The following is a 24,740-nucleotide window of genomic DNA, read 5'->3' on the forward strand; positions in this document are numbered from 1 at the left end:
TTTTAATTGAATGTTCGATATCGAACAAGTTAGTTCGTCACTAGGTGTCGCTGCTAGTCGATTGAGTGCCAGTTGAGCGCTAAACATCATTATGAGAACGTGATTATCACATAAAATAAACGTCGCAATGGCTTAATATGAATGAGAGCAGCACTTCTCCAAAAGGTGACCGCAGTGGATAAAGATGTCGAAGCTCAGATGGAAGCAATACTGTCCAAATACCACCATGGTCCATTAGAAGGAGACTATGCAGGAATTTCTAGAACCCTGCGGAAAATAAAAAAATGTTATTACTGTCCCCAAATGTCACAGGCAATGACTAAGTATGTGAAAACTTGTTTCAAATGTCAATATTCTTAAACAACTTTGCACACCAAAACACCTATGACGATAACACCAACGCCAGTACAGCATTCGACACTCTACTAATTGACACCATTGGTCCACTTCTTAGATAAGAAGATGGCAATGAGTATGCAGTCAAAATAATATGTGATCTGCCAAAGTACCTAGTATCACTAACCATACAATGCATAGATACGTAAAACAGCCGAATAATAGAAACACGATAAATTGCAACGAGTGAGCCCAAGGGTGCCTGCGACCATTTTGTTATGCCCAGAGAGAATAAGACTGCTGAGAGTGGCAGACGAACGCCGGCCTCGAAAGCCGAACGTTCAGTATAAAGCCGCATCTCGCTCAGCGCACAACGTTGCTGCGGCTGATGCCTTTTCATAATATATGTATGTTCGCTTTTAGTGTGCTTTGCGCACTTGTGTGCATCTCTTTCTCCCTGCATAGCACACAATTGTGTGTCTTTTGTGCCTGTGGTAGGAAAAGGCACACACGTTCAGATGCTCTATCATGTATTTCATCGTCCAGTCAGGCATAATGAGAAGGATCTGATTTATTTTTGTTTAATAAAAACTTAAATGACCCAAATGATATATTAATTATTAATTTATATAATTTAAAATTAATTTATATTCGATTTTTTTGTTTACTGTCGTACTTATGCACGGGTAATTCATCATCGGCTTGTCGAAGAATTCTAAGAAAAGACCAAAAATTGAAAATGTTCAATTTTTGCCACTAGCTACTTGTGCACACGCAGACTCTTTCGAGTAATCAGTCGTGTGAAATTATTAAAGGGTTTGGCCTGTTCATGAGCAATTCCATGCTAGTGGTTGGTAAGGGTAGACTTGTGCTCAACAATACGTGTCGATAAGAATAAAATGGACTTGAAGGGAACATTCCTAATCCATTTCACCTCTCTGGTAGGGATAGAAGAAGACGAGTACGTACAACCATACCTGGAAAACCTTAGGAGCAGCAACACAAGTACGAAAAACGTAAACTTTACGCTCTCAATCACACTCTTTATTTTAATAGCATCTTTGCAGCATATCACCGAAGATGCTGTTCGACCAGGAGCAAACACTCTATAGCATCGCGTCCGAGGACGTCCTCGTTTAAAAAGGGGGGAAGTAAAGAACAGCTATTATAAACATCAATAGAAAGCACTTATGCAATTAAACCCAGCGATCACAGCCAAGTTGCATGACCAATAATCGGTAAGTGGAGCAAGTCAGCACATTTCAAAAGAGCCACCGGGGAACAGCGCCACCGTAGGCTCGAACCTGAAGACGCAACACCATCGAATTGAGTGGAATGACCAAGCAGCAATGGCGCTAGCAGCAGCAGTTCAAGGCTAATTAATATTAAATCAAACACTTTTCAAATCAGCTCTTAAGCAGCTCTCAATATAAACAGTTATGTTCTTTTTTAACAATTTGCAATTGTTTAATTTATATATGCTCTGCAAACATATAAAAAATATAAAAAAATATATGCCACAAATATATGATTTTTATAAAAATAATTTATAATATATAGATGTGCACTTGAAATAGGATCGGCCACTTCATGACCAAGATCCATGCGGCTGTGCGACTTAGAGACCTTATGTATTAATGTACATACATAGCAGGCCAGCCGCTTCTGGTTGATGACATATGTAGCTCTCCGTTAGGCTAAGCGCTTTTTATGATTTCCAATAAGCTCATTATTAAAACCTACCTCATAACGGCGACAACGAGTATTGATTTACATGGCGCCCGGACAAAATTTTTCTAATACATGGTTAAATACATTTTTTAAGAAAATAGTGAAAACTTTAAAAATTCACCAGTATAATATGTAATACACATCAATAATATCAAAGGGAACTGCGGCATCAGCAACATCAACAGAAACTGTATGTTTTTTTTTGCCGAATCTAACGTGATGACGTTGCACATCACGTTAAAGAAATATCGTCATTATCCGACTAAAAGCCTGAACAGGAAAACGCACACGAGACGTGGCGGTCCTACCAATCAAATAAAGAGGAGAATCGCTAAATTAAATTGCCTCCTCTGTAGTAGTACAAAACCACCAACTTGGGAAAAGGCATGTCAATTACCGGAAGAGCTCAATGAGCTTAAACACCAACTGTTCGAAAACAAATATATATTAGAAGTAGCTTACAAAAACGAAAGGACAATGTTAGATAATGCAAAAATAAATCAAAAAATTTAATTAATTATTAAATATTAAAAAAAAAATAGATTAAAACAATATTCAAAATGGCTACAGGCAAAAAGAAAAAAAAAACAGAGCAGAAAATATTAAAAAAAACGAAACTAGCCGTACTTTGGTTATAATTTCAAAAGCAAAATTAATCAACTATACAAAAAAAAGGAGAAAGTTCATGTTTCAAATTTTTTATGTTAATATAGTAAATTAAATAATATTACTCAATCCTTATCAATATCCATTTTCACTATAGAAAATGGTAACATAGAAGTTAAAGTAAAAACTTTTTAAAAATGTATTATATACTTACTTAAAAATGTATTATACTATACAATAAGAAACACCTTTTTTATTTAATCTTAAGTCACGATTAATTTTATAATTGTAACTTAAATTAATTACAATTGTATGTTTGGCTGGCTCGAGGTTCGGGGTATTTTTCTATCCAAGACAAAATGATAATGCCATTAGTTTGAAATGAAACCAATATATTACACGTCTGCGCTCTTTGACGTGGAGGTTGAAACGGTCATAAGTGCTGTTTTTTGTATATTATTTTGATGTCTTAATTTGAAGTCAGAGTTGTGTTGAGTTATTCTTGTTTTTAGTTTGGATTTTGTTGTACCGATGTACACGCTATTGCAAAAAAACCCCGGACCTCGAGCCAGCCAAACAGACAATTATAAAATGGAAAGGTCGCTTAATACAAAATTAAATTAATTACATTAATCTTTTAATATGAGGTGTAGGTTAGTCATGCATATGCATTGCATTTATTAAACATATAAATGTACACATAAATAGATGCTCTTTAATATATATTGGTATTTATGTGCACTTGAAACACGATCGACCATTTCATGGCCAAGATCCATGCGGCGACCTAGACAACGTCTCTCGCCTAAAGCTTTCAGATAGGCTGAAATCATATTATAATTTCCAATAAAATTATTCTAAAACCAGACACCTATAACTGAACCGCGAAGAGATCAATGATGGTATGAGATCTGACACTATTCAGGAACTGACACTATTCACTATTCAAGGAAATGTCATAGATTGCGTAGACCATTAAACATTTCCATACCGAACTAAATTAGAAATTATTATATTATTTATATTATTTTAAATTTCAAAATTACTTAATCGCTTCAAGTAATTTCATTTGTTCTTGATGTACTAGATATTCGATTAAGGACTTTTACAAAAAATTCTTTTCAAATAATTGGATGTTAATTAATTTAATGAAATGATCAGCTGAAATGGCGTATAAATTTTACTAGGCACGACAACTGAGCTGCCGATGCTTCGAGACCTCTTCTCTCATATTTAGATTTATTGGTTTTTAGGATTTTGCATAAACTTTCAGCTATCACCTTCTCTGATAAAGGTTTCGAAATAGTGTAAAAATTGTTACTTTTCTTTAATATAAAATACTTTGGTGGCAAATTGTATTCAGAAAACAAAGTTCTTCCGCAAATGCTATAAGCGAATGCAATTGAATGAGGAAGTGTCATTCTAATCGATAATATCGTATTGAGTTGACAAACCAGTTCAGGATGTCTCTTTTCCACATTCCAAAATTATCGACGACTATACACTATTCGATGATGCACTTTCTCGTCACTCACGAATAGTTTTTGTTGTGCCAAATAGAAATAAGGTTACATAGTAGTGGCACGTTATTTGTAATTAAGATATACCTGTAATAAATATAAAATGTTTAATGAAGCTGACAACTTGGCTGACATCTTTCGTGGCGGCCTGCCTTATTGTCTTCTTCTCACTTTGCCGATATTAATAATTTACTCTCCATGTCATGCCAGTGAATTTCAAGTTATGTCAATGGTTAAATTTGATGTAAATGGCGAATATTTTGGTAAATAAGTTTTTAAATAAAAAATACAAATATCATAATTTTGTGTAACATTTTATAGGTTCTCGATCTTCAGCTATATCCTTAGAAGCTAAATCTTTGTATACTTGGAGTACAGGTCGACACTGTGTTCTGGCAAGGTAAGAACCAAAAATTCTTGATACGGTAAACTGGCCGAATTTGGTAGTTCTATACAAAATTTGAGTAACTTAGCTGGGACAACAAAAACTATATTGCTCTTTTATAAATTATGAAATCTAATTGGGTCATTCAGATAGTTTGTTAAGAAATTAAAACACATATGTACATATGTATGTAGTTCCGTAACCAGCGCCGGGCTGTTTTTACGAAAACTACCTTCTATATTTATTTATATTTATATCCAGAGGCTCGGCGAATATACATAGTGCGCATAAGTATGCTTATACTTGTAATTCTCTTCGCAAATTGAAACAATTATTTTGTTATGTCTGTTTTGGCCCAGTTTAAATATAAATGTTAACTTTCACACTATGAAGACAATCATCGTGTAGACAAGAATAATAAATTACCAGCTTAAGACAGATTCATAAGCAAAACAAAACTCAAATTTTTGCTAACGTTTACAAAATTTTGCTATTCTTCTATGCATTACCCTTGCCTTGCTCAGAGATTAAGAGCCATATTCTTTGTGTGATCCATGTTTGTTTTTGTGCCCCTAGTACAAGAAACTACTGTGGCTTACTTTCAGTTCTCTTAGTAATTTCTTAAGACCATTTAAATGTGTATGTGTCTGTAGAAGCAACAATGCTCAAAAATTGAGTCATTTAAAATAATGAAAGGGGTTGCCACGTCAATGAGAATTATTGGTAAGGGTCCTACGCCTTAATTACAAGCATTTATGCGTTTGTGTGCCTGTTGGTTGCTTACCGACTCAAATTTTCCAAGATTGAAGTTTTTGGGATTTCTGAATTTTCAACTCTACATATATACATACATACACACATACAGTTGTGTTTAGTCCGTTTTAAATAAGATTTGGTATATATATGAGAATATATCTTGCTAAAAAAAGTTTTCCATACAGGAACCCACTTTTTAAGCGATCGATCCTATGACAGCTATATGATAGATGGACCTGTGCAAAGTTTCAAGGCGATAGCCTTAAAACTGAGAGAAACATAGAAACAGACCGACGGATATGGCTATATTAACTGTTGATGGTGATCTTGTATATATATACTTTGACTCCTATTATATTAAAAAAATCAGTTATGCTGGATATCATAAGTATTTCCAGTACGAACAATCATGCAATGATAATGTTTCTAAATGGGCAAAAAAAATTATGATCTTAAATAGACAATATAATATAGGTTTTCAAGAATTTTAATATTTTAAGAGTACTAAGGACTGTTAAGTTAAAGAATGCCAATGCGATCACCGGATTCAAGAGTAATCGCTGACACAATGCAAAACAAAATGTAAAATCTATCAAATCAAAAATAACCAAGATTTTTATCGAAATATGTAGATGATCATTTTGCCGTAACGGACAAAACAGACGTGCGCAACCAAAAAAAATTTAACTTTTTAAGCAGATTTGATATCTCACTCAAAATTAAGTAGCATAAAACACCCTTACAAGTGTGGTAATAAATACATTCCTAAGCTGTATGAAACTAATGATCAACATATCGGGCAAAATATAGCATATAAAAATATAAAAAAATAAAAAAAACGACGAAAAATTACTTCCCACAGAATGTAATTAAAACTGCACTAAGTAGGTAACAAGTTCTCCCTAAATATACAAATTAGTAACATATGTACCACGATTATCAAAATGAATTGCGAACTCAGACAGCAGTCTGAGTAGCAACTATAAACAAGAAATAAAAGTAGCATAAGAATACGAATACGTAACATTCTTTAGCAAGAGAAAGCCAAAAATTTCTTGATGGACAAAAGTAACATATACCATGTGGGAATAACAATAACACTTGCAATAGCATTTACAACGGCAAATCAAAGTCCAAACTAAACGAGAAAGAAGGGCTATCTTTGGCACGCCGAAGATTTAATACCCTTGCAGACCCAGCCTTTTCCTATTGCTCATAGTGCTTCGCCCGTATCTAAGAAGTACAGGAAAATAGTTAACGCCGAGTATGGTTAATATATCTTAAAAAACAAAAAAGTTTTCAATACAACTTAATTTTCGACTGATCGTTCCTATGAAAGCTATATGATATAGTAGTTCGATGTAAATAAAATTTTGCATAAATGAACGGAGCAAAGTGAAATCTCTAAAAACCGAGTTTGGTCAAAATATATTGAATAACAAAAAAGTTGTTCATGCAAGAACCTACTTTCCGACCGGTCGTTCCTATGGTAGCTATGATATAGTAGTCCGATGTAAATAAGATTTAGCATAAATGTAGGGAGCAGAGTGAAATCTCTAAATGCCGAGTTAATTTCGACCGATCGTTCCTATATATATGAGGAGCATAGTAAAACTAATAAATGCCGAGTTTGGTCAATATACAATATAGACAACAATCCTACAGCGAGAATCACACTACAACAGACGAAATACATTACAAATGCTACATATAATAAACACACCTAGCAAAAACGATTGAACTACAGAACAGACACAGAATATTGCGCTCATTTGCACATACACCACCTGTAAATCAGTCAAACTATTTCAATCTCCCCGTCAAAGAGCGCAGACGTGTTAAGCAATGTATGTAAAATTGGTGAAGATATGAAAAGTTCAACAGGAAAACGCAAAATAGAAAATGTCATAGACTATTTCAAACCCGAAGAAGAGTCGTACTTAATTTGATAATTTCTTCTAAACTGAAAAGTGGAATATCAAACAAACAGACGCGCGAAAAATAAAGAGTTCACCTCTTTTGATATAAATGAATTTAATAATAAAATTAAAAATTTACGTGACTCCGGAAGTAATTTACAAGTCATGCCGTACACCGCTTAACAACTGTAAAATTAGTTTTACATTTATTTGTGTTGATCAATTGAGTACATCACGTACTGTGTATTCTTAAAAGTTTCTTAAAATCCTATTTATCAAAATCTTGCCTTACCTAACCCAAATTTTTAGCAACTCCATTTCAACATCAATCTTTCTGAAATCTGGAAATCAGCCAAAATAGTTCCTATCGTTAATTTGGTTGTGATTATAAGTATAAGGTAATAGCCAAATTGTATCTGTTAACAAAAAAATTTTTTTTTCTGATACGTATGTGTTTCTCTATGGCGAAAAAAGACTAAACATTTTCCGTAGTAAAATTTGTAATTTCTCATATCTAGTATTTTTTAAATATTTTTTTTTTCAGAGGTTAGTGTGTATTTTTGATCGTTACTCGAGAAGCTTTTTATCGATTTTTTAAAGCTTTTTGATTACAGGAAATTTTGATTTTTGTTACTATTTATACGATTTATGTGCTTGAAAATTCAAAGAAAACTAAATATATATATCTCTATATATAAAACTGTTTGTCCTGACTGACTGACTGACTAATTGGTGATCAACGCACAGCCCAAACCGTAAGAGCTAAGATGCTGAAATTTTCACTGTAGTTACCTTATGTGATGTAGGTGCACTTTAAGACGGGGTTTCGGGAAATTCCAACCGCAAGTGTGGAAAAATCGCGAAAAACGTTTGTACTTTTTTGTTTACCATTCGATCTGCCTCAAACTATTTTTAAAGATCTTTGTTCAAATTCATTTGAGGGGTGTTTCACACTTTTCGAAAATCCGTTCCTCCTTGGTGGAAATGGAGGTCAAAGATTTGGTGGGTGACGTTTCGCGCTCAAATTCGTTTCCAAAGATCTAAAGGAAAAATCATTTGAGACGTGTTTTCTAAAAGTTTTCTGCCTATCATCCGATCGGCTTCAAAACACTTTCAAAGATCTTTGTGAAAATTTATTTGATACGTTCTTGGGTGCAAAAGCGTGTCAAAAGTTAAATAAACGAAAGTTTGACAATATTATGAAGCGTTTTCACATAAATAGATGAGATTGAGGAATACCAACCGCGGTAATTTTTCTAATTGGTAATATCACAGCTATTCTTCATCGCTTTTAATGTTAAATATCTTAAACGAAGCATAATTAATACAATAATGTATATAAATGTAAATATACATTTTTATCGACTTATTCCCTAATTTTTAAGTCATACATAGTAGCAGAGAAACTTAATTGCTTATTTGAGTCGGTTTCACCCGATATTATTTAAAGACGGGAGAGTAATCATCAGGAAGTTGTTGGAGAATGATAACACTATGGACAATAATCTACCATCCCAGTTTAATCCACGAAAGGCAAATAACAAGAATTGTTTCTGTATATATTTAATTCTGTCTTGAAATGGAATATTGGGGAACCGTACACTTAAGGCAAGCACAGGAATAAAGCTGATAGATACAAAACGGTTTTTGTCGTCTACGGATGGTCAAACTCGTTGGACCATTGCTTAACAAAACCCAAAATAGTCATAGCCTGACGGACTACGGATGTAACTTGAGAGACTAATTTAAAGTAATGACACCTTGATCATTAACACTATTGCCGGTACTATCTTGAATTTCGAGCAGTTTCGATTTAAAAGGTAAACTTGACGCCAATACTAAAAGGCATTAATATCGAAATATCATTAGGGGGAAGAGTATATAGCAGCTGGCCAAGATAACTAACAAAAGTCACATGAGTATATTTAGAACATGTTTTTTAAAAACTAAACTTTTTGGTGAAAAGAATCAGACACTCTGAATATGAAAAGACTGAGTGGAAAGCCTAGAAAGCAAAATTTGTGAAGTATATAGGAGCGATTAAGTGAACGAAAATCGGTGTACATGATGTCTGTAGATCAAGTCATATAGATATGTTCATGTGACGTAGGCAACAGAAAGATTGAGGACCAAGCAACATTTGGAATATGGAAGTTGTCAAGCACGACGATGATGGCATTATAGGAATGTACGGAGGATATAGATTTTATAGAGCCGACATGCGTTAGGTAAATAGACGTGTTAGATAACGAGGGAATATAACAGCCTGGAAGAAGAAACGTAACACCTACCAAATCACATTTTTACATTCACAAACTCGGATCTCCGACAGGGAAGCTTATTGAGTTCATACGAAAGAGCAGATTCAACAGCTATATGTATGTATCCTCCGATACGGCAAGCTTTAACACATTTTTTATGTGTGGCATTGCAAATAGGAAATATTATGTAATCAGAAAAGTCCGGTTTTAACCAAGTCTCTTAGACTTAGACTTATAAAAGCGATAATATCGAAATTGAAAGCAAATAAATCTACGTAAAGGCTAGAAATCTTAGAACTAAGACCCGTAACATTTTAATAGACAAGCCTCAGAGATTTTGTTTGATTTTTTACGCAGCAACTAAATGTAAGGCGCTTATAGACAAAGCGGTAATAAAATCCGACTTTACTTTAAGGATTTGTATTCTTTTACTATTAAGTGTTTCGGCCAGAAGTCTTTACAGCACATGTTAATAATTATTTTAGCTGAAACCCTTAATTTGAACGACCTAGTGTCCACATCAGACCTCATAGCTGAGTAGCAAAAGAGAGCTCTAGCGCCAGTCAAGCGTTCTTTAAGAAGAATTATTAAATGGCAAGTTTCGCAATCCAGTGAAGAGTTTTTAGGTGACCATCTACCCTAAGGATGCGGAACTCACACGTAAAGGGTTGACTGATGCGAAACAGCTGTGATAGCTTAACAACTCTTGTCGATCGCCGTGAAGAATATGTCTGAGTTGGGTGCCATGTATATCAGACTGCTAGACCAGGATGTCTCATGTCTGGAGAAGCTTTATCCGGCCACCACAGACAAGCAGCGTTAGGATGTGATGCTTGTTGAGTAATCGGAGACTAGGAACTGTAACGTTGTAGTGACCGAATTTACTTTGATGGGAAAAATTGGTTTTGGCAAGCTTTCTTAAAGCAGACTACTTTATGATATATTTTTACCTTTTTACTGTACTAGCCACAAGCATTCACTCGTCATAAAACCTTTCTTTATTATCACTTGTTTATTCTCCTTTTTATTTATTTTTTATTCACTTATTTGCTTATTCCTTATTGTTTGTTGTATCACTGTTCACTCTATTGTTCACTTTCTTTTGTGTGTGCCAAAATTGAGTTTTATATAATCCTTCACGACTATCGACGACGTTAATACCCTAGGATTAGTGCTATACAATTATCAACGACTCGTGTAGACACACCAGGCAAAGCGTGAAGCATGTCCCATAGCTGTTAGAGTTGGCCTTCGAGGTTCGACGGTCTCGGCTAACGCTAATTCCCTATGATTAGTAAGGAAGTTGCTGACTACACGTGTAGGTACATCTGGCAAAAACGCTGTGCACTCCCAAGAACGGTCGAGTCTGTCTTCGACGCTCCATGAATATTAATGATGTTTTTAGCATAAGGTTGTCTAAACACAAAAATATTAAATGCCTGGATTGCTCTCACGGACGACGGGACTAAGCATTGTGTAACTACAATTGGACACAACACTTTAGGTTAGGAAGATGGGTTATGTTGAATAGCACTTGCCTTGAGCTATCGCAATTGCGCTTGGAGCTTTCGCTCTTCTCGAAAACGGTGTTGAACTACTGATCGACAATGCACTGCTGCAGCGGCGGCCGACTGTTACATTAAAACAAACTTAAAAGATCTAAATCGGCTGCTTGCCCTTTATACTTAAATTCATATAGTAATAATATAATCATAGTTCCCGGCTTCATTCCATAACTAATGCGACAATTTTTGGATGCTTAAGTATACCTACATATTATGCTTATAGATTAATAATAATATTTATAAATATTACTTGTATTGGGGTGTAAAACCCTTCTCAAATGATCCTGAGCAATGAATTTGAACGCAAAACTTCACCAACAAAATTTGTGATACACATTCCACCAAGAAGGGACGAATTTTCCAAAAATTGTAAAAGACCGCTCAATTGAATCCGAAGAAAGATCTTGGAAAATGAGAAAGAAGCCGATCAAAAAAAAATTTCTTACAATCCTGTTCGAGATATTTTCCATACTTCCGGTTGGAATTTCCAAAAACCCCGTCATACTGCTCACCATCACCTCATAATGTAACTACAGTAAAAAGTTCAGCATCGCTGCTATTACGGTTTGGGCTTTGATCACCAATCAGTCAGTCTACATACTCCACAGAGCCAACCTCAATACAGAACATGCATATGTGAATGCGATAGGTCAAAGCTAGAAAACTAACAAAATTAATTTCTTTGCTAACAAAAGCCATTGCAGTAAATAACAATACGTGTATGGACATTTTTTATACCCTGAACCCATTATAAATGGGTAAAAAGGGTATAATGTATTTGTGGAAATGTATATAACAGGCAGAAGGAAGCATCTCCGACCCCATAAAAAATAAATATTCTTATTCAGCAACACAAGCCGAGTCGATCTTGTTATGTCCGTCTGTCTGTCCGTATGTATGTATGAACGCAAGGATCTCAGAACCTATAAGAGCTAGAGATTTGAAATTTAAGCTGTTTGTTTCCGATATTCGATAACTTGCACCGTTTCCAAATAATCAATAGAAATCGATATCGAAATCCTGTTTTGTGAGCAATTTTGGTAAATAATAAGCGCTAGAGTCACCAAACTTGACATGTAGCTTCTAGAATAGTATATATATATTAGTTATTTTTCATTTTATAGCTATCACCACCTCCCCGCTACTACCTCACAGCTATAAATCAAGTAAATAAACCAATTCATGATGCCCACCAATATAAGCCACAATTTAAATGCAATTGCCATTTTAAGAATACATATTCTATAGTACAATAAGATCTACTGTAGAAAATTACATCAAAATCGGTTAAGAAACACAGAAGTTATTAAAGAAAACGTGTTTTAGCCTGCCTCGTATCAGCGGCAGCAATCGCAAATTGCAAGAATTTCTGTGTACATGTACATACACACATTTATGCGCGTCTTCTTTGAATTCTATCAACAGCATTGCAATTGCCATTGTATTGTTTTCTGTGCTGCTATTTTAATTCGTTTTTTTTCTCATTATGACTCAATTATTGGGGGGGTGTTGAGTAGAGGCGGCGGCAAGCGCAAATTCTGTTGTTTTCTTCGAGCCCTACCGGGAAAACAAATTTTATAAAGATAGCTATTGAATAATGTGCGTTATTTGATACAATATTTATATTTTTCTTTAAAATTTAGAAACTGCATCTTAGGTAATATATTACCATATAAAGCATGCATGTCAAAGATTAGGTCAAAGTACTAAACGTCGATCAGAAGTTCAAAACTTTTTTGCTCAATGTACCTCGAAAACGAAACGATGCAGAACATCGTCGAATAGCTTTGCTGATGGCACTTTAGCGACTGATTTCGTTGTTCGTGTCAGCATCAACAAGCCTCGAATTTTGGCATTCGTTCGTGTGGCTTTTGGAGAGCAAAAGAGCAGTCGGCTGGCGTGATGTTTGAAGTAGAAATATTTGCTTCTCATTCAAATTCACTTTAGTGTCCTTGCCTACACAAATTAAAAATTGGTAAAACGGGTATAATAGTTTTGGGCAAATGTATATAACAAGCGGAAGTCAACCCATAAAGTATATTTTCTCGAGTCAAACTAGCTATGACCGACTTACTGCCCGTATATATGAACGCAATGATCTTAGAATCTACAAGAGTTACAGACTTGAAATTATGAACGTAGGTCCTCCTCGTGCCCGCGCAGTACTAGTTTGCAAGTTTTGCAGTTTGTCCAAGCTGCCGTAAAAACGTGGCCTGCCAATATTTAATTCTTTTGTGTTTTTTACCCGATATTGATGACATTGTCAGCAGTAGAATTTTTGTATATTCTCAAAATGACAACAACCTAAAATGTGGCTTAAATAGGTGGGTAGTTTCAATTGCTTTATTTATTTGATTTATAGCTTTGCAGGGTGGCAATAGCAATAAAATGAAGGATGACATGATTTGTATGTATTATTGTAGAAACTACATATCAGATTTGGATACACATTGCGCGTCCTTACTAAATTCTATTAACAGCATTGCAATTGCTATTGTATGCTATTCTGTGTTAATGTGCTGAATTTTAAATTCGCTTATACCCATTAAAAAGGTTCAAATATATGTAACAGGCAGAAGGAAGCATCTCCGTCCCGATAAAGTAAATTTATATTCTTGATCAGCATCAATAGCCGGGTCGATCTAGCCATGTCCGTCCGTCCGTCCGTATGTATGAACGCAAGGATCTCAGAACCTAAAAAGCTAAAGACTTGTGGTCCTTAAGAATTTTAAGAAATTATATAAATATTTGCATCGACTTAAAAGTACAGATTTTCTACAGAGCCAACCTCAGTACACCACATGCATTCATATGTCAGTACAAATTTGGGATAGGTCATGCATGATCACCGCTAGAAAACTACGAAAATTTATTTTACACATATATACATAGTTTTATGTAGTTATGCATGCATAATTTACACATACAAACATAGGTGCTTGCACTCCATAGGCTGAGACAAGAACTTCACTCGAGCATACACTGTCCAAAAACAAAAGTGAAATCAATCGATGTGTGCTATTTGCCTAACAAAGTTATTGCACAAGATGCGCTTTGAAAAAAATTATTTTCTTAAATTTTTCTGTAAAATGTATCGTTAGTATCTAGGATAATGTATCATTTTAATAAAGCAAAAGTACTTTGCGTCGCTCGTAAGTTCAAAACTTTTCCGCTCAATGTACTTCGAAAACGAAGCGACGCAAAGTACCATCGACCAGCTTTGCTGAAGGCAGGCTGGCGTCTAACTTCGTTGCTCGTGTCAGCATCAGCAAGCTGCGACTTCGGCATTCGTTCGTCTGAACAAATAGCAGTCGACTGCCATGTCGTGTGAAGTCGTAAAAGCCAGATAGATAATAAAAATTTTGCGACTCATTCAAATGTATGGGCGTTACTCATCTTAGTGTTTATATTGTCTTTGGTTCAGGGTATCCCCTAGTCGGGAACTTCCGACAAGAGACTTTTGTTTGTAAATTATCAGAATGAGTTTAGCTGCCAAAATAAACTGAAAAATTAAAGAACCCACGTTTTTAATTATGACTACAAGTCGTAATTGCACAATTACATTTTCTATTTGCGTCTTTTAACGTAATTTTCTGCTTCCATCTGTGTTTTGGTCCCCTTGCTGGTTTAACTTTTTATACCCTGAACCTATAAAAATTAGGTAAAAAGAGGAATAATGTTTTTGTGCAAATGTATGAACAGGCAGAACGAACCATCTCCGACCGCATAAAGTATATATATTCTTGATCAATCGTGTAGTGGCGGTGGCAAGTAGATGTTGATTACATGTTGTGGCTAAATTACAGTTGGCATTAAATAAAATTTGGCTTTGAGAAGAGCAACATTGCTGGCGGTAGTAGTGATTATCAATACGATTTGAGTTTCGTGCCTGCAATATACACGCTTATGTGTTAATTATGTGAATTAATTTTACTTTGTGTGAGTTTGAAGGAAGAGAACCGCAGTCTATTTTTTTTTGCACATATGTATGCTCGGACCCTTTCTATATACTAATTTTGTTGTTTATGTATAAATGGAAACTGCTTTTATTTTTAAATTGTAAAGTTCAGCTTTCAAGCGATGCTTTGTGGGTTTTACACCAACTATTTGTAAAATTAATTTAATGTAACATCTATATTCATAATAATTAATATATTTTAGGTTACTCGATATTTCCATAAACGATTTAAACAAAATCCGGCAAAAGGCTGGGGGTCTTATCATTATGTTGCCACAAGATGTCCAATCTTTAAGCAGTGAAGTTAAGGACCAGGTTTTAATGGTGGAACAGCAAATGCTTACACAATCCATTCCCGTTCCAGTATATTTTGCTCCTTTCAATAGAGAGTTAGACCATATTATAAATGATATCACATCAACAGCTATTGATAATGAGATCAGAAACCAAACTGCACTTGTACAACTGCTATTATCAGTCAATGCAAATGGCTACCATGTCACTGTAGATGGTCAAAATAATTTAGCAAATAAAAACAGTAAATTGCCAGTTATTCAAGGCGAATCTTTCCCAAATCAGTTTGTTCTGCAACACATTGACAGTACTGGAGAAGGAAATGGCTTACCGCTTATTTTAATAACAGCTAATTTGAAGACCTTTGGAGTAATTAATGTAAGTATTATTACCTGAAATTATATCTGTTTAAAATAAAAATGTTGTAGACGGGGGGATATTACATATATTTAACTTAAGTTTTAAGTGTTTTACCCTAACAAAAGCCACAATGTGTTATGATCGGGTATGGTGCAATAAACTTTTCCATATATTCACCGATTAGTTCAGGGGCGTTGTATGTGCAAATCGTTCGAAGTATAGCTACATAGGCCTACCTGTGAAGTGGTTAACCTTTTGGATTGGATAGTACTAGATCACCTATAGTCGACTTAGCTTACATTTGATTACTAACCGGCATTGGATCGTATTGAAAAAAAGCTCTATACAAATATATATATTTTGTTTGTTGACTAACATCCTATTTTTATACCCTGAACCCATTAAAAATGGGTAAACAGGGTATATTGAATTTGTGCAAATGTATGTAACAGGCGGAAGGAAGCATCTCCGACCCCATAAAGTATATATATTCTTGATCAGCATCAATAGCCGAGTCGATCTAGCCATGTCCGTCTGTCTGTCTAACCGTCCGTCCGTATGTATGAACGCAAGGATATCAGAACCTATAAGAGCTAGAGACTTGAAATTTTAGCTGTAGGTCCTCCCAATGCCCGCGCAGATCGAGTTTGTTTCCGATATTTGATAACTTGCCCGTTTCCAAGTAATCGATAAAAATCGATATCAAAATCCTGTTTTGTGAGCAATTTCGGCAAATAATATTAGCTAGAGTCACCAAACTTGACATGTATCTTCTAGAATAGTATATATATATTAGTTATTTTTCATTTTATAGCTATAACCACCTCCCCGTTACCACCTCAAAGCTATAAATCAAGTTAATTATCCAACTTGTTTTGCCCATCAATTTAAGCCACAATTTATATGCAATTGAATTTTTGAAAATACACAAATATTTATTCTATTCTACAATAAAATGTACTGTCGAAAATTTCATTAAAATCGGTTAAAAAACACAAAAATTATGTGCGCACGTGTTAGCAGCATAGCTGCTGCGCGAATTCCAAGAATTTCTGTATACATGTGCACACACACACATTCATGCGCGTCTGCTTTGAATTCTATCAACAGCATTGCAATTGCGATTGTATTGTTTTCTGTGCTGCTATTTTAATTGGTTTTTTTCTCGTTAAAACTCAATTATTGGTGTGGCTCTTGAGTAGAGGCGGCGGCAAGTGGTGCGGTTAGTAGCGAGTTCGGACCCTGCCAAGGGAAGAATTTTTTTTTTATTACTACTAAATCAAACGAGCGCGAGCTTCATTTGGTGTTGAAAGAAGTGGGTTCAGGGTATCCCCTAGTAGGAAGGTCCCGACTAGAATCTCTTACTTGTTTTCAAATATATTAGTCAAGTCACCCCACGCAGATGCGAAAACACTATTTGTGGGAGGGGACTTGGCCACATTGCCTTCGCTTCCATCCCTGTCTTTAAGTTGAGGTGAAATAGTTTTTCGACCTCTATCAACCGGGGAAAGTGGGATTTTTAATACTCTTCGTAAAAAACGGGTTGAACACTGCAGCCCCTTGGTTGAATGCTGGGCGCAGGTGCCACGATTAAAGCGGTTGCATTCTTTATTTTTTTTATAAGGCGTAGACGCACAGCGCTCACAAACAAAATAGCAGTGATAATTTTTCGCTTGCATGTCTTGTCTCTTGGCTGAGAGCTTTGGAACAGTGCCAACACTGTTGCTCGCCCTTACCCCAAAGGGCATGGACTTGGTCTAAGCGGACTTCAACCGTGTAGAACGACAATACAATACTCGGAGATGTGGTGATTTTCCCTCGAACTGAGTGAGTCTGAAAGTCACGGCTATAAATTTAATGAGAGCCATTTTTAAGATGTTGGATGGCAGTTTCGTCCCTTGGGGTGGTACTAGTTGTCCGACACTTCAGAGCTCTTGTCTCTGTTTTAAGGTATGTTTGATTCTGCCTTGGTCTCCGTTTGTGGTTCAGAAACCCCCTTTTTACTGAATCTATGGGTCCGCCGGGTTCAACAAGGTAAAAGCTTTCCGAAGTTTTTGTTATAGTGGCTTCATTGTTATCAGATTATTTTTTTATTGGGGTTGGGCATCTACGTAGTGTTAGCATAACAAACTTTCACACCAGAACTGCCTCTTGTAACTGTTCCCTAAATGGGTTGCCGTTGGATCCTACATCTTTAAACATTATTGATCCTGTTCAAGAATTGGTCCCACCAGCTGAAGAAAAATTGTGTCTGCCGTGCAAGAAGACGTGTACTGAGACAGGTTCGTCGCAAGTTGGACTTATACGGACGCTCCTTACTAAAAAAGTGGTGGGTCGGAGAGGGTGCTGCTGGGAAAAGAACTAGAAAGATAATTAAATATCGAAAACTACTAGAAAACTGTACTACTACAACAATGGTAAATTAAGAAAATAATTTATTGAACATTACGGTAAGACACACCTGATGGCCTGAAACAGGCAAATTAATTTGAAAAACCCCGTTAAATTGTTAAAAATGGCTAGCCTATTTGTCCTGCTTCGTCACAGGTATGACACAGCAACAGCCGGCTTAAGAATAAAGGGAAAAAGTTCATGAACCTGCATCTTTTTATCTTTATACCCTGAACCCATTAAAAATGGGTAGTGGGAAAGAAACTCCAACCACATAAAGTATTTATATTCTTGATCAGCATCAATTGCTGAGTCTGTCTGCCGTCCGTATTTATGAACCGAAGGATCGCAGAACCTATGAACTAGTAAAAGTCGGTTCTCCTAGTGCCTGCACAATACGAGTTTTTTTTTCCGATAATCGATACCTTTCCTGTTTTCAAGCAATCGATAAATATCGGTATCGAAATCCCTTTTATTGAGAAAATCTCTTAAGTTTTAAAAGTAAGAATCACTAAAGTGGACATGTAGCTTCTAGACTAGTATATTATGTTACAGTTCAAGTATTTTTCTTTTATAGCTATCGTCGCCCTCCCCCTCGCTTCCTTCCCATAGCTATATATCACATAAATAAATCAATAGAAACTACCCATTAATTAAAGTCATAATTTTAATATAATCGTCTTTTTGAGAATATAAGTATATTCTATCGCACATTAAGATCTACTCCCGATCGGTTATTAAAGAAAACGCGTGATAAATTAACACGTGTCTGCGTTTTTTTTTTCATTGAAAATAAATTGACCGATGGAATGCTGACTATTCTTTCAGAATATTTTAAATTATGTTGTTACACGACCTCTTCATATAGCCTTAGTTGTTGGTTGTGTTTTAAAGTATCTTTTATATAAACCATATTATAAACAATAAAACAATACTTTTTTTGTTTTTTTCAGGATTATCCCCTAAATGCTGATTCTGCGGTATTAATGGCACTTATAGAAATATTTAGCAAGCTACATACCACTATGGGTACGATACCAAAATACCGCTTGGGATTCTTGCTTTCAGATTCTGGATTGTTACTCAACTTTCAGGGATCGAAAAAATGGCTAGAAATGGATGAAAATATAGCTTTACAGGTAATTATTGTTCATTATATGTCATAAACAACAAGAGAATCTATACGCTTTTATATTGTACTAGCGGGTATAACCCGGCCTTGCCCGTGGCACGTATGTTATAAAATCAATGTTCTCAAAAAAATTTGAACAAAAAACTTTCATACAACCGTTTTCCGCCAATTTACCACTGTTGCGGGTGGAATTTCCCAAATCGCTGAAATACGTATTTATTAAGTTCTTATGTAGAGCTTTGAAAATAAGTTTGAAGCAACTTAAAACTTCGCCCAAAAAATCTTTAAATCGCATTCCCCCCGAATATGTTTGAATTCTGCGAAAAGTGTGAAACACGTATCAAATGATTTTTCTTATAGATCTCTGGAAACGAATTTTAGCGAGAAACGTCACCCACCAAATCTTTGACCTCCATTTCCACCAAGGAGGAATGGATTTTCCTAAAAGTGTGAAACACCCCTCAAATGAATTTGAACAAAGATCTTTGAAAATAAGTTTGAGGCCGATCGAATGGTAAACAAAAAAAGTTACATACAACCGTTTTTCGCGATTTTTCCACACTTGCGGGTGGAATGTCCCGAAACCCCGTCTTAACGTGCACCTACATCACATAAGGTAGCTACAGTGAACATTTCAGCTTCCTAGCTCTTACGGTTTGGGCTGTGCGTTGATCACCAATCAGTCAGTCAGTCAGTCAGTCAGGACAAACAGTTTTATATATAGAGATTGTATTAAAAACTAGTAATTTATTTTTTTTAGGTTAGTTCCAATTGTTTTTTTATTTGATCTATAGCGATAGGGGTGTTGGCGGTAGCAATAAAAGGAAAGATATTCGAAATGTTTATACTATTCTAGAAGCTATAGTGGCCAAAATTTTGATAGCATTTTGCTTATATGTATGAAGGAAAGTTAAACTAAAAATTCCTGAGTTTTTTATACAAGAGTTTAGTTTTCGATTAATATTTTCTGTGCCAGCTATGAATATGCGAAAAGGGGTAATGGATAATTGGTAGAAAATTGTGTTCTTGTAAGCAAAACTTTTTTTGCTTATTCGAATATTTTGACCACATAATAAAAAACATTGAAATAAAAAATTCGAAAACTCTCTTTTTAATTAACTCTGCTTTAACGCATCGATCAATAACCCTGATTATAATAGGCGAAAGATATGGTTACAAAACAAAACCGTAAAATCCTTTAATATATTCTAAAAAGGATGCTTTAAACAAATTATTTTAATTTTGGGACCCAATTTTATTAAAAATTTTGGTTGCAGCGCACTACCGTATGTTTTATATTTCGGCAGTAATTTTGTGGTTTATAGATTTTAATGAACAATAACTTTTTTGACTATATACAATTTTTCTTTTTTATCCAGAACCTGTATATCACAGGCAAAAGCATGCATCTCCGACCCCATAAACAATATTTGATCTTGCTCAGCATCAATATCAATAACCATCTATTTCGGTCTGCATGCAAACAGTCTATATATATGTAGCGTGTCAGTCTCAGAACCTATTAGAAATAGGGAGTTGAAAGCTTGAACGTTTCCAAAAATCGATAACGATCTAATCGATCTAAGCATATCGCTATTGATGCTGACCAGGAATATATCTACATTATGGCGTCGTTAATACATCCTTCTGCCTGTTACCCCTTTTACTGATTTTCTATGGGTTTAGGATATAAAAACATTATTATTATTTAATATTATGCGTATACATTTATGAACTCCAGGCATCTATACTACACACAAGGAGCAATCATATGCATTGAAGTACTTAAAAAATATTTAAATCATAATGTCATAATAAATAAATATCATTATTTTTTCATTTACCTTTTCAGAATGTTGAGTTTGTTTTATGTCTGGATACGATAACTCAAAGCTTAATATACAATCAACCGGATGTGTTATACATGCATGTTTCGAAACCACCAAAAGAAAAAACTTCTATAAGCAATTACTTTAAGCTTCTTAAGTCAATCGCTGGTCATTACTCTGAAAACCTAACCGTTGAGGGAGTTCATAAAAAAATCAACCTGGCCGATTCGAAACTATCATGGGAACATGAGCGTTTCTGTATGAAGCGATATCCTGCGTTTACATTATCTTCGGCGAAATCACCAGGAAGTCCATTTCGAACGACAATGTTTAAGGACAATGAATCGCATATAGTGGAACAGCTGATTACTTCCGTAAAGATCATTGCAGAGTCGCTTGCTTGCTACATGTATAAAATAGACCCATTCTCTGATATTTTTAAGGGTCATGCTGTAAGTTCAATTAAATGTTATCTGTTGATATGATTTTTATTGAATTCGTCTTAATTACAGGTAATAAATGAAGATAATATTCGGCCATACCTTGGACTAAAATCGATTTTGCAAAATAACGACATCAAGGATGGGTTTGAAAAGTACCTAAAAAATGTTAAAATATTTTATGACAAACCAGATGATCGTGAGCCTGACTTCATGTTTTATAACAGCATTGATGCAAAACTTAGTATTTATCGTGTTAAGCCAGCTATATTTGATCTTTTTCTAACTATTGCTATATCAAGTTACCTCTCGGCTGTATATCTTGCAATTCAGTTTTTCCCCAGATTTTATGGCCTAATATCAACAAGTACAAACAATTTTATTCGACGCTCTATTAGAACATCACCGACCGCCTTAAAACGAAAATAAATTACCAATGAACTACTAAAAATTATATTATGTGTATAAACAAATTAATTATGTATATACTTAATGGAAACTAGGAAAAATATATACGGATTAATGAGGCATCCTTAAACATATCGATCATTAAATTCAGTTAAGATTTATTCCAAATATTTTATATAGCATCCCTAATGAACTGGTAAGGTTGTTGCATAATATTATTAAAAATACAAGCTATGCGGTATTGGCTGTGATAAAAATAATCACTATCTGAATAGCCAAAAACCATTAACTGACGGAGTAATGAACGCAATGATCGTGTCATGGAGTGGAAATCAATTAAATGAGGAGAAATACAGGTATCGCTAAGAAATATGCTTGCACTTTCTCTGAATATGCGGCAGATTCACTCTGAAAGCCCTAGTACCCCAATCCTGCAAAAGGTGATTGACGTGGTATCGTCCCATTCAAGATAAAAACTTTGCAACTCAATGCGCACCTCGGATCAACCACATTCGCGAGTGGTTGTGCTATGCCCGACTTATTTGTACGCTAGATTTTACACACAGTTATAGGCAGATACCGATGGCCGCCGACTGTAGGGCCGCGCCGCCGCATGTTTCGATGGCTCTTTCTGCGATAAAAAGCACGGCAACACAATGCTGTTAGCATTCCACGATGCGTTCTCTAAAGGGGTGAAATTGGCTTCCCTCGGCGGTGCAACTACAGACAGTGTTACTAGAGCGAATCTTAAGTAAATTTGGTATGCCAAAGGTGTTTGTGTGTGACACCAGCCAAAGGTGCAAGTATTTTCTCTTTGGATATAGAAGTCCAGTATAATGCCCCCTAATATCGCCTAGAGAATAACACCGAAAAGACTAACAGGACGGTAAAGACCATTATAGTAATTTATCTAGGCCATCTAAGCTGATTGGAGGAGCTCTTGCCAAAAATATATAGCTGACGGCCAACTCCAGCGTGACAGACTAGACAGAAGCACCTGCCGCATTATACGAGCAGGTCATTCCCGGGTCTGCAACGAGGGCTCTCGGTCCCAAGAAAAAGGAGGTAAGGCTGGTAAGGTAAGGTAAGACGCACTACAACCTGCGTTGGATTTACTAGTACTGTTGTTGCAGCATCAACTCTCCAACTCCGCTGAAGGCTTTGTCGCAAAATTCGTACGAAAAGTCGATGTCCCTGCTAGGTCGTTACAATATTGCAGCTGAAACCTATCTTTCGGGAAAAAGCATAAGATATAAACGTAGATTAAACTAAATTTAACTCTGTTTAATAACGGTAAGAAATCGGAATAAACTCATGCTCTATTTCTTCGTTCCTCTAAAACCGAATAACGATGGAATCCGACCTTCAACCTTACCATTAAACTAATTTGTAATAGTTGAAAGAGACACGTCCAGCCGTCCGTGAGAGATATTTGCGAAAATGTATTTAATGTTTTAAACAAAGTCTACCGCTCTTGGATGGAAAATGTTAATCTAAGGTTAAATGAAGGAATGTTTTTTTTCGGCTTTAAGATTCTCACCACAAGACTAACATATGCGACAACCATTTATTTTAACTTTTGCTTCTTATTCGATGGCCAATAAACAAAGATTCAAATAGAAGAAAATAGAAGATTGTACGGGTACGGGTAGATTTTAATTTTAAACTGGGTAAAAAAGTAGGATCTAAAATTTTAGGCATAACACTTGCCACGGGCAACTAGAGCGCCTATAAAAACTTACCAAGTCTAACCAAGGCAGACTGGCGGGAAGTCTCACACGTGTGTTTCAAAATGCCGAGAGCCAGCCGCCTGGATGAGACGTAGATTCTTAAGTGTTATGTTTTGTTATCCATGCTGAAAGATTGTTGGATCGAGTTCCAACGGACTTACAATAGTATTTGCATGTTCGATTTTGTTAACTCAACAACAATAGCTTTTCTGATCGAAAAGAAGCTAGGGCAACAATCGCTTTCGTTGCGACTCCAGCCAGAGAAACAGAGCTGCCAAAGTTGAAACTCAATTCGTTTGGTGGCGACTATGAGGAATGAAGTCCATGTGCCATGGGTGGAGCCCCATACATCACAGAGGACCTGGAAAGCTTCATACAAAGCATACTTGGCTGAACAAAATTAAAGCGACAAAGGAGTATATAACACCAAATACATGTGTACATGTATTTAGAAATTCTTGCAATTTGCGCTAGCTGGGCAGCGAAACACATTTTCTTTTGTGTTTCTTAACATATCTTGATGAAATTTTTAGCAGTACATCTTATTGTACTATAAAATATTCGAGTATTCTCATAATGACAATTGCAATTAAATTGTGGATTATATTGGTGGGCAGCATAAATTGGTGTTTTTACTTGATTTATATCTATGAGGTAGTAGCAGGGAGGTGGTGATAACTATAAAAGGAATACTTGATATATATATACTATTCTAAAAGCTACAAGTCAAGTTTGGTGACTCTAGCTCTTATTATTTACCAAAATTGCTAAAAACACAGGATTTCGATATCGATTTTGATCGATTACTTGGAAACAGGGATAGTAATGGATTGTCGGAAACTAACTCGTACTGCGCGGGAACTTGGATGACCTACGTTCCAAATTTCAAGTCTTTAGCTTTAATAGGTTCTGATATCCTTGCGTTCATACATACGGACGGACGGACAGACAGACAGACGGATATGGCTAGATCGACTCGGCTATTGATGCTGATCAAGAATATATATACTTTATGGGGTCGGAGATGCTTCCTTCTGCCTGTTACATGCATTTGCACAAATACATAATACCCTTTTAACCCATTTTTCATGGGTTCAGGGTATAAAAAGGTGCGAGTGG

At 35.5% G+C, this 24,740-nt stretch overlaps 1 protein-coding gene and 1 long non-coding RNA gene across 5 annotated transcripts in view; one reads left to right on the top strand and one right to left on the bottom strand.

The window, feature by feature from the left end:
* Positions 1–24,740, bottom strand: part of LOC135430158 (uncharacterized) — a 142,551-nt gene that overhangs the window by 81,050 nt on the left and 36,761 nt on the right. The window lies entirely within an intron of this gene.
* Positions 4,229–21,937, top strand: LOC135430155 (BOS complex subunit ncln). 2 transcript variants are annotated; one of them, XM_064684710.1, is made up of 6 exons: positions 4,229–4,456; positions 4,515–4,593; positions 15,241–15,709; positions 19,036–19,213; positions 21,059–21,495; positions 21,556–21,937. In XM_064684710.1, exons 1-6 carry the CDS (start codon positions 4,297–4,299, stop codon positions 21,910–21,912), a joined length of 1,680 nt encoding a protein of 559 aa, XP_064540780.1. In that variant the 5' UTR covers positions 4,229–4,296; the 3' UTR covers positions 21,913–21,937. The 2 variants fall into 2 exon arrangements, with proteins under 2 accessions (XP_064540780.1, XP_064540779.1); XM_064684709.1 differs by having other exon boundaries at positions 4,231–4,456; positions 19,036–19,221; positions 21,067–21,495.

This window comes from Drosophila montana, unplaced genomic scaffold, assembly GCF_035044405.1.
Source record: "Drosophila montana isolate Dmon_TW-CO22-7 unplaced genomic scaffold, ASM3504440v1 contig_2956_1, whole genome shotgun sequence".
Classification (NCBI taxonomy): domain Eukaryota; kingdom Metazoa; phylum Arthropoda; class Insecta; order Diptera; family Drosophilidae; genus Drosophila; species Drosophila montana.